General features: G+C 42.1%; 3 protein-coding genes across 4 annotated transcripts in view; 2 read left to right on the top strand and 1 right to left on the bottom strand.

Moving 5' to 3' along the window:
- LOC106815712 (ES1 protein homolog, mitochondrial-like) overlaps positions 1–3,268 on the top strand; it is a 7,648-nt gene extending 4,380 nt beyond the window's left edge. Inside the window, exons 3-6 of the mRNA XM_014820216.1 lie at positions 199–312; positions 697–816; positions 1,872–1,964; positions 2,386–3,268. Coding sequence (XP_014675702.1) covers positions 199–312; positions 697–816; positions 1,872–1,964; positions 2,386–2,662 — 604 coding nt within the window. The 3' untranslated portion in view covers positions 2,663–3,268. The remainder of the gene's footprint in view (positions 1–198; positions 313–696; positions 817–1,871; positions 1,965–2,385) is intronic.
- A 273-nt stretch (positions 3,269–3,541) lies between these two features.
- On the bottom strand, positions 3,542–9,498 carry LOC106815711 (26S proteasome non-ATPase regulatory subunit 4-like). Of its 2 annotated transcripts, none has more exons than XM_014820214.1 (10): positions 9,403–9,498; positions 8,996–9,136; positions 8,612–8,723; positions 8,395–8,481; positions 7,352–7,482; positions 7,027–7,183; positions 6,332–6,440; positions 5,581–5,757; positions 4,721–4,797; positions 3,542–4,021 (listed from the first exon to the last, which is right to left on the bottom strand). In XM_014820214.1, exons 1-10 carry the CDS (start codon positions 9,426–9,428, stop codon positions 3,851–3,853), a joined length of 1,188 nt encoding a protein of 395 aa, XP_014675700.1. In that variant the 5' UTR covers positions 9,429–9,498; the 3' UTR covers positions 3,542–3,850. The 2 variants fall into 2 exon arrangements, with proteins under 2 accessions (XP_014675700.1, XP_014675701.1); XM_014820215.1 differs by lacking the exon at positions 9,403–9,498 and adding an exon at positions 9,304–9,379.
- Positions 9,499–9,867: 369 nt separating this feature from the next.
- LOC106815713 (probable ATP-dependent RNA helicase DDX49) overlaps positions 9,868–10,336 on the top strand; it is a 24,488-nt gene continuing 24,019 nt past the window's right edge. The window contains 1 exon segment of the mRNA XM_014820217.1: positions 9,868–10,050. Coding sequence (XP_014675703.1) covers positions 9,909–10,050 — 142 coding nt within the window. The 5' untranslated portion in view covers positions 9,868–9,908.

The raw sequence follows: 10,336 nt of genomic DNA, 5'->3' as shown, positions 1-10,336 counted from the left end.
GTCCTCCTGATTATTTGATGCCCCGGACCATCAGACCATCGCTTATTTCGACCCCTCTGCAAGATTGATTGGATAGGTGTCAATGCGATATGGAAATGGGATAAGTGTAATGGAATGGCGGCTCGTCTGGTAGGAGCTTATGGTTGCTGTCATTATTATAGCATCCGATTAGCAGCTGTCGTTATCTTTATGTTGCAGTGTGATGGTTCATCTGAGTAGAGGCGGAGTAAAGATGCAGCTGTTTGCTCCGGACATTGATCAGATGCACGTCGTCAACCACCTGACGGGGAACCCTGCAGACGGACAACGCAGGTACTCTCCACCCTGTCCGGTAATGCTAGCGCAGCAAACATGACCCACGATCGCGCGAAAATAAATGCGACGAGTCTCGTGACCCGGTTGAATTAGAAGTGACGTAAAGTAGTGAATTTCAACTGGAAATACCTTTGTGCAGTGTGTTTCTGTAATGTTAGACTTTTATAATCCTGAGCTGTATTTACTACTTGTGTGTGTTCCCTACAGGAACATGTGTGTGGTAACTGTGGTTAGATGGCAGGAGGTAAGGGTTTATGTGTCTTCCCTACAGGAACGTGTGTGTGGTTAGATGGCAGGAGGTAAGGGTTTATGTGTCTTCCCTACAGGAACGTGTGTGTGGTTAGATGGCAGGAGGTAAGGGTTTATGTGTCTTCCCTACAGGAACGTATTGGAGGAATCTGCAAGAATCGGCAGAGGTAATGTGAAGCCACTTGATGAGCTTTCCATTCACGACTATGACGCAGTCATCTTCCCCGGCGGATTCGGAGCAGCCAAGAATCTGTATGTAATCACGCTGTGTAATGTGTGCGCGTGCGTGCGTGTGTGTGCATTATAAAGTCAATCATTGTTTTTTGGTACATTTTATGTAATTTATGTAAACAATCATCATAACATAATTAACGTAACATAATTAACGTAACATAATAATGATAACATAATTAACATAACCTAATATAACATAAACCGTAACATAATTATCTATGGTAATATAAGGTAATAAAACAGTCTGCATACATGTATAAATAAAACAGAACGAAGTTGGACACTGGGTAAGCACAGACACTAATTGGTATCATATGGCCAAACAATTGTTCTTTAGTCTATTTTTAAATGCGGGTTGGCAAGGGAAGTGCAAGATTCATGTGCAATATATGTACTTCCAACAAACTACTGTTACAATATACTGTACAACAATATGTGTTACGAGCAGGGGATGGGAATATGGCTCACGTGTGTGATTTTTGCAGTGCGCATTTAGAATATATTTATATGCTGCCCTAATTTGTTGTGATAACCTATTTGGCTCACTCTAAAGGGCATGCTGAGTAAATGCTCGCCCCGGGCCTGAATGCTTTCATGGACAAGACATGTTCTCAGTTTGATACAGTACTGAGGAGTAGAGGCAAGAAATACAGATTATATACAAAAAAGACATTGTAAATAGATCAAACATAACATTATTTTCCACTATTTAATACCTAAATATATACGACCGGGTCGTGTGATCGTGAGCTTTTTACAGGTGAATCTGTACAGTTTTATACAATTGTACAGTACTTGTTTGTTTTGATCTGTTACAACTACATTAGTGGTTCTTTTAAAAACATTTAGTGGCTGCGCCTGAGTCCGTGGCTAGCGTAATGCCTCGCCACTCCCTCCTTCAAATATTTTAGTTGTTGATACAAAGTTTGTACAGAAGTTAGACACCCTTAATCATTCACTTACAATCGCATGGTGATATGGAGAATTAGAACCCACTGCTATGAGAGAAACCCTTCTAACCACCCCTCCAGGCACTGTTCAAGGTCATAACGCACGACTATTTACTGCAACAGGTCAACCTTTGCCACGGAAGGAAGCAATATGTCGGTGGAGCCGCAAGTGGAGAAAGTTCTGAAAGATTTCAGATATGCCAAAAAACCAATAGGGTACGAAATACAAATGCAAACTGTACGCGCATTCTCAAATTTCAACTGCTGGCATTTTGAAGCAAAAAACACGTGTAACTCATCACAGAACGAATATTTGCACATTTTCAACATGTAAGGTGATGTCAATACAACACCCAAACCTGGAAATTAATGAATAACTGTCTATGTTGGACTTGGACCGCTATTGTTTTACGATACAAATAATCTGAGACAACGACGCAAACCAATCGCAGAACCTGTCAGTGGCACCGCTACCATTTTTCACGATGCAAATAGTCAGCATCATTTCGAGGCAATAACAAAAACCAGTCGCAACTTGAACGCGGCGGCATGTGGCATGCATCCCACACGGCATGCGACACTGTATTAAATCATAGACATCTTAGACACGTGTGTGTGTGTGACTAACGTGTTTCAGGCTGTGCTGCATCTCGCCCGTGCTCGCTGCGAAGACCTACGACGCCTGCTCCATCACGCTCGGCCAGGACGACGAGAACGCGGGGCCGGTTGCCGCGGCGACGGCGATGGGGGCGACGCACCACAACAAGAACGCGACGGGGTTGCACATCGACGAAGCCAACCACGTGATCACGACGCCAGCGTTCATGTGCGGCGCGGCGCCGATGCACGAGGTGTTCGACGGCATCGGCAACATGGTCAACGCCGTGCTCAGACACATCCGCAGCAAGCTGTAGGGAGGCGTAGGCGAGCGACGGCCGGGGTAACAAGAACACCCGGAACGTTCCCGCGTCCTTCGTGCGCGCGCGTGGGCGACAGGAACACCCGGAACGTTCCTGCGTCCTTCGTGCGCGCGTGGGCGACAGGAACACCTGTAACGTTCCCGCATCCTTCGTGGGCGACAGGAACACCCGGAACGTTCCCTCGTTCTTCGTGCGCGCGTGGACGATAGGAACACCCGGAACGTTCCCGCGTTCTTCGTGCGCGCGTGGACGGTCGGTCGGCTGGCGGGAACACCCGGAATGCACGCGCGTCATTCGCGACGTCGGTGTCTGCTTTGGGTTTTAGCAGCACTGGCGGTCGGAGCTCGGTGTTAGTAGCAGCGTCTCGGCGCGATTTTGCGATCGAATCGTGTTGGGTGACGCGTTTGGAATTTCGAGGAAAGCGATCGAGTGTTTGCGTTTGTGTACATGGGCGAGTAGTCTGTGGGCTTTGTTGTTTAGTTAGCAGATTTATCGACGATGAATTGTTATGAATATTCGCGACGTGAGTGTTTCTGTGAATAATGCAATAAATTAAAATGTAGCTACCGAGTTATTAAAAATGAATTAATGCTACATCAATGCAGTTTTGAGGATCGCTCTAGACATTATTTATCAACTTCATACAGAGTACACAATGTAAACAATAGAGAGACCTATTCGCATTTGAAGTATATGATGTTCAGTGGAAACAAGGATGGAACAATTAGCAAATAGCAAATTGTTTCATAAAACTGATATAAAAGTTTGCCATTTATTCTTTGCTGTGAAGATGTAAGAAGCAACAGGCCTTTCTATTCAGATTAACCTGTTATCAAGAATTATCAAGGACAGCATGACAATCAAAGCGGCAAATTCATTTTTCTCAATATCTTTTATTAATAGTAATTTCTTCCATGTGTGCGTATGTGAATAGATATCAACATTCAAAACGAAAGTTACTATTGATTTCTCGTCCAAAGTTACAAACTCGGCCTTGCAAGCATTAGCTATGGTTATATAGACAGAGCAGTTAGTAGTGAAAGTACTCACAAAGTCCACAGTGTACATGTTACATCACCGATTACAATATCCAGATGTAGTTAGTCTCGGAAGCGTCCGAAAACAGACAACAACGAAATCCCCCAATCATAAATACGACGCGCGGGGGGTCGCACACGTTTCTCACTTCTTCTCCTTCGGGTCCTTGCCTTTGGGTTTCGGTTTCTCCTCCTGGCCGGTGAGAGAACCCATCGCTGAGCGGATCGCCTCGCTCTGCGGGTCCACGCCGGGAAGGTTCTCCAAGACGCTCTGCAGGAACGTCGGATCGTTCATCACGTCAGAGTAATCCTCCTCCTGCGGAGACAAAATCATTGAGATCTCAGAACCTAACGTTAATTACCCTAACCCTACCCACTAGTTAACGAGCTAACCTTTATATAGATATAATTAACCAAGAAACTCTAGGTTAGCTAGTTATCTAGTTATCACTAGTTAACCAAAGTCCGATCTTTGCGTAAAGACACGATGAGAAGATATGCGTGAAAAAAGGTTCTGCACTAATCTTCTTCCTGTGAAACCGTCGGAGATTTATTGACAGCTCGGAGCGTAACGTTAGTTACTCTACGTTAGCAACCCTAACCCTAACCCCCTAGTCAATGAGATTAGCAGTCACTGTTTGCATTTCTGAGGGGAAGAGTAAGATCTTTGCGATGAAAACTTGATGAGAATAGACTATGCTCGGTGAAAAAAGTTCCACACTGGATCACCTATATGCCGAATATTTACACTGGCAATGAAGTAGTTCCTGATTGTGCCTGAATAGTTAGGCAGATCAATGAAAGATGGACAGCAAGGCAACTATCTAAGCTCTATCAGACTAGCTCAGATGGTCAAACATCCTCTATTAGTTATGTAAATAATGTGCATTCACAGTTGAGGGACAAATGAAACGGTTTTCTGCAACAGGCAGGTTTTTAATGCACAAGCTGCTAAAGATTTTTTAAATATTTCCCATTTATTCTTTTCAAAAACTTTTGACAGACTTGCACCGACCTCTTTCTTGGGTTCAGTTGATTCAGTCTCCATCGGCTCCTCCTTAACTTCCTTAGTGTCTCCCTTTGGTGCCTCGGCTGCAAGTACAAGCAACAGTGAAAAATAGTGTATGGTAGGTGCGAATACTGTGTACACAATCTATTGCCCGAAACCGTTGGGACCAGACACGTTTCGGAATTCGGAATTTTTCGGATTTCGGAATGGTAGTACAGTACAGATATACATACCGTATATCCTGCAACTAGCCAGTACTAAAACCCAAGTTTTCAAGAGGCCAAGTGCTGTACCTATACAGTACAATATGTATGAGTAATGCCAAACACATTAATATTCGTCGGGTCGAGTTTTGGCGGCAAACGCGAGCTTTGGTGTGCAGACGACCTCCACGAAAAAACTTTCGGTTTTCGGAGCTTTTCGGTTTTCAGAATTTCAGATAATAGATTGTGTACTGTATAACCACATTATGTAGATATGGTAGATGGTAATCTAGAAAACAGTGCAGAAAAGCACGTCGCACATTGGAATTACATATGCTGATAGTATGGTATCTATAATATAGGTTATTTTAAATATTTAATGTTTTAATCAATTATGACATTAAAAGAATGCCAGGAAATTATACACTAAAACTATAACACTTCACTGTATTTGTCATGCATAAAGGAATTCGTTGTTAAAAACTTGCAATGTTGCACTAAATTACATAAAAAAATTTACTTAATGTGCCAAAGCACATTTTTCATTCTAGCAAATTGAATATAAATTAATTTTTAAACACACTCGGCATTAGTTTAATAGCAAGACAATCGACGGATGTTTCAAACCGACACTACAGCACACTTCCTCGTGAAACGACAAACCTGCGGCAGCCTGTAGAGACATCTGCATGGCATATGCAATCTGTTCCTCCTCTGTCATGGTGGCAAAGTCCGGCATGCTACCAGCGCTCCCTTCCTCGGCATCGTTATCCTCTGCCTCCTCATCTTGCTGCATGGACATAGCAAGAGCCTGAGCAAGAAGGGCTTCCTCATTCGATGCTGAAACGGCAAATGTTAACACGTGTAGTTAACACACTACTGCTGTTCCAAACACACCATTGGAACTCACACACATAGATGTATGTATGCTCTAACATACTGAGGGTTTAAGTCAGACTCTGTATTTCATTTACATGGACCTCCAACCTAATGACCTGGCCTGACCCCGACCCTGGTGATACATAGAGTAGAGAATTACATCTTACCACCCACTGCCTCAAAACTGACAACTGACTGATAACATTTGTCAGATTTCACTTATACTGACTGAAATATTATTAACAGTTTTACGATCATCATTTATATGTGGTTAGCCATCATAATATTCATAAATTACTGTGATGTACAATAAATGTGTATTAATTTGAATTTTGTGATCGATTCTCATCCAATCAGCAGCCTTGTGATGAAGTTCCTGTTATCGTAAGTTTTCTAATAGCTGCGATGTGTTTCTGTCAACGCTCCTCTCGTAGCATTAACATTAGTCGTAAGTGTTATCTTAGCATTAACATTAGCATTAACTTTACGATGTTTCTGACAATGGCCCCCAGGTTCGGGATTCTCGGACGCTTACCGTCATCGGCCATGACCACGTCCTTGACTTCCTTGGCAGACTCCTCTGTGACTTTTCGTGCCTCTGCCTCCTGGCGCGCCCTCTGCTCCTCCATGGACACACGCAGAGCCTGCGACACACGCGTGACACGCCGCGTAAAACATCACACTTCTGTAGCAGATGCTATGCCGATGATGCTACTACAGTCATAGCTGCTCGTGAACACGTTCGGTTCTAAATGTTTGTTCGTAACTGGATTAGTCTGTACGTACAACTTTGCAGTAATACAGTCGGAGACCGTGCATAAAAGGTATACAAAAACAAAATGTCGGGTTTACAAGCTCATTAATTCAATTGCGAGTTGCAATTTCGTCAATACGATGAACTTGGCAATTGATCTCAGCAGCCTGCTACACGCAATTCGTTATGCAAACAGGTTTGTTCGTATCTCTGAATGTCGTTAACTCGAGCGTTTGCAAGTCTAGGAGCTACAGTAACCATAATAATTAAACCATCTGCAAGCCGCTCCATTTCACATTCATCACGCTACATCACGCATAAGACACAGCGCATTCTCTTGCATTCTCAACAAGCCCTAACGTTATTCCTGCCCCTCGTTAACCACGATACATTCTCCACCTCGCACACTTGTCACACTGCTAGCAAACTCGCCCCACACTAGCAACCCCCGCCTGTGTGCGTAGATAAACCCTTACCAGAGCCAGCTCTGGATCCTGAGCAGGGTCGACGCCAAACTCAAAATCGTTAGCTCCCATTCCTATCGCGCCGGCGCCGTCCTCTCCCTGAACGACGGGCGAGCTAATCAACGCCTCACTGAACTGAGAACCGGGAGGAATCGTCACCAGGTGCGAGCTGAAACACAAACGTACACTTATATATATATATATATACACACACACACGCCTGCATGCACACATATATAACAGTAAAGATTCTATACAAATTTAACTGTACAACATAATTAATCTTATCTAAATTTTTTGTATTTAGTTATTTTGAGTTTATAAAGCATTTACATACCTGTTCCCATCCTTTCCATTGACGGTGTTGACAATGTTCATGAGTTTTTCTGTATTCTCTCCCTCTTCGCCAAAGTTTACAATATCAATGTTCACTTTCTCTTTCTTAAGCCTCTTTGCTAACTTGACCAGCTGCAAGGAATAACAGTAAACTATTACTATAGGTTACGGAAAACATGAAGAAGTTGAAAAAATACTAAGAAAAGTAATAGAGCAACAGACGCAGCAATTAGGGGGCTATTACTTAATTAATGTATACTGGCTCTATGCAGTACTTAATGTATAATACTACACAGGGAAAAATTAAAATTTGTTTTTCGGGGGCTACTTTTCAAGCTTGCGTGCATGAAAATAGCACTCTAAAATTTGGTTTGCATTGAACTCTATGCAAATTTCTGGAGGCTCTTTTTGGCATTTCCAGGGCTCTTTTTGGCATTTCGGAGGCTAAATCGCCCCGAGCCCCCGTGTATTTTTTTTCACTGATACTACATATATAAGCTAGAAATTATACAAAACAGATCTGCAAGATTTGTTACAAACACCTATGGGCTATATAGCAGTACGTCAGCTCTTAAGAACCAACTCGGGTGGCAACAATTTATGTATCGTAGATGCTTTAACTCAAGTGTAGTGATGTATAAGGTTGTAAACCACCTCATAGCAATACCGGCGAATAGATATCTGATCCCGGGGATGTCAGGTACCAGATCGAAAAACCCCCACAAATTTCGGCACCTGCACTGCAACAACAACGCATTCAAATTCTCTTTTTTCCCCCGGATGATTCCAATCTGGAACAACCTACCCGTGGGTGTTGTGGAAGCAACGGACGTTGACATTTTCAAGTCAAGGCTTCACTCCCACATGCACGCGAACCCACTTTAAGAGAACACCAGTTGCATTGCACTCACATCATCATTATGCACCTGTTTGTTTATTGGGTTTATCCCTGAAGGCACTTACTACCTAGTCATTATATCCAGTGTAGTGGACACCGACAATTACGAGAACATAACATAACATATAGCATGCTTTGGAACATACCTCTTTCTCATCGGATTCTATAGGACTGCCAACAAACACAATAATTCTCATCCTATGGTTTTTTCCCTGACGATGCTTCAGTGCAAGCTGCAATAAAAACAGGCATGTCAGAAAACAATTTTAATTGTGTGTGAAGATGTTCTTCCCACTTTACCATATATATTATCCCTCTCTCCCTCTTTTTCTCTGCTGCTCTCTTTTATAAGCCTCTACTTACATGTGCTATACGAATGCCCGTTATGATATTGATGAATCCACTAGGTTGAATCTGATGCAGCTTTGCCATTACATTGCCTGCATCTGATGTCAGGGTCACCAACACTCTAACACTACAATGGAACAATAATACGCAGTTGCAAACACTCTCACAGAATAGTAACACAAATTATATATATATATATATTATATTATAGTATACAACACAATAATATACTTATTTGCTGTGTGATGCTACATTTTCATTTGGTTGATTGCTATCGCCTATCGGGCGTGTAGGTTTACATCAACATCACTACTTCACAGATCCAATGTTTACGTGTAGGTTGTAGATAAAATGCCCACATCCATTTAAGTTTACCTGAAATTCAACAATTGCACTTACTTTGCAAGGGTCATGAGACCAACACTATTTTCTGGATTTGAACGTGTCTTTGATCGACAAATAAGATTGACTGCATCTTGCTGTGCCTGTAGTCGAGTAGGCAGGTAGTCTCCATTCCTCATAAACTCGCTGTTGTCAACGCTGTGGAAGAAAATAACTGTATTATTCCGCTGTAGAGTATATAACTATATTTGCGTTGTCACTCTTCTCTTGTTAGAGATGGATATATGGAAGGAAGATCGTGAGTCAACGGGATTTTAGTAGAAGTAGTTACACCAATAAAATCACATATAAACGCGCATAATTACATAAAAGTTAAAGTCCTTAATTTAAACAAATCCTATATTCGAAAAGTCGTCAAATTTGGCTTTTGTTCACTCTAGAAAGCATTTGTTAAGCACAATTACCAAATAACAGTACTCTCTAGCACCATCTTGGAAAGTTTCGTTGTTAAAGCCTGCTGATTGGCTAAAAACTGCTCCACCAGGATCGCTGTAGGGAACAAAATTATCAAAAATCATATATTAATATCAGTTCTGTAAAGATAGCTAATTATTATTATATTATTATTATTATTATTATTATTATATATTAATTTTCGTACTGTAAAGTAAGTACTACAAACACCTTTAACATTTTGTGGTATGGTATCAACCAAACTGCATGCAGCGCCCCCTTCCCACACTCAGGATATAGCCTTAGACTGGTACTCGCTCCCACCTCGATTACTCGATTACTCCCTAACCCTAACCCTAACCCTAACCCTAACCCTAACCGGGAACCAGTCTAGATATAGCCTATGAGCGAGAGCGCCATCTGTCGTGGAGTTTGGGTATCAACGTGGGCTATTTCTTAATGAGCGCTGGGTAAAATATGCCTCTCCCCAGTGCAACACATTATTATTGTGGTCAGCATGTCGGAGATTGAAGACGCACAATTGCGATTAACATTCGCTGATCTCGAACTGAGCGATTGGGTAGTTGCTCAATGTCGTGGTCTGGGAATGACAGTACCTACACCAGTACAGTATAACTGTATACCGGAAATATTAAAAGGTTATTATTCTAAGAAATTTATACCTACCAAGTCTCACGCATTTCGCGGCAGACTACCGGTATCCAATCACCGTACTGGACATCATCTCTATCCTTGAACCCATTACCTTGCTTAAAGGGAGAGTTTACTCATAGGTTCTAGGGTTATTTTCAGCTAATTTAGGTTATAATTACGCTACGTAAAAAGTTTCATGGTTCATTCACCATTAGAAATATTTAAAAAAAATGTTTTAAAACTAACGACTACAGTTTGATTACAACGACGGTGGCGCCACTCAAAGCGCAC

Source organism: Priapulus caudatus, unplaced genomic scaffold (genome assembly GCF_000485595.1).
Source record: "Priapulus caudatus unplaced genomic scaffold, Priapulus_caudatus-5.0.1 Scaffold1182, whole genome shotgun sequence".
NCBI classification, from domain to species: domain Eukaryota; kingdom Metazoa; phylum Priapulida; class Priapulimorpha; order Priapulimorphida; family Priapulidae; genus Priapulus; species Priapulus caudatus.
Note: the sequence above shows the minus strand (reverse complement) of the source record. Positions and strands in the feature narration are given on the sequence as shown.

Bases quoted from the DNA above. Each gene is read 5' to 3' on its own strand.
- LOC106815711 (XM_014820214.1), bottom strand. From the start codon at position 9,428: ATGGTGCTAGAGAGTACTGTTATTTG. The intron at 8,724-8,995 runs GTAAGTGCAATT...GTTCCATTGTAG, and splicing joins GGTCTCATGACCCTTGCAAA to TGTTAGAGTGTTGGTGACCC. The intron at 5,758-6,331 runs GTAAGCGTCCGA...TTGCCGTTTCAG, and splicing joins CGTGGTCATGGCCGATGACG to CATCGAATGAGGAAGCCCTT.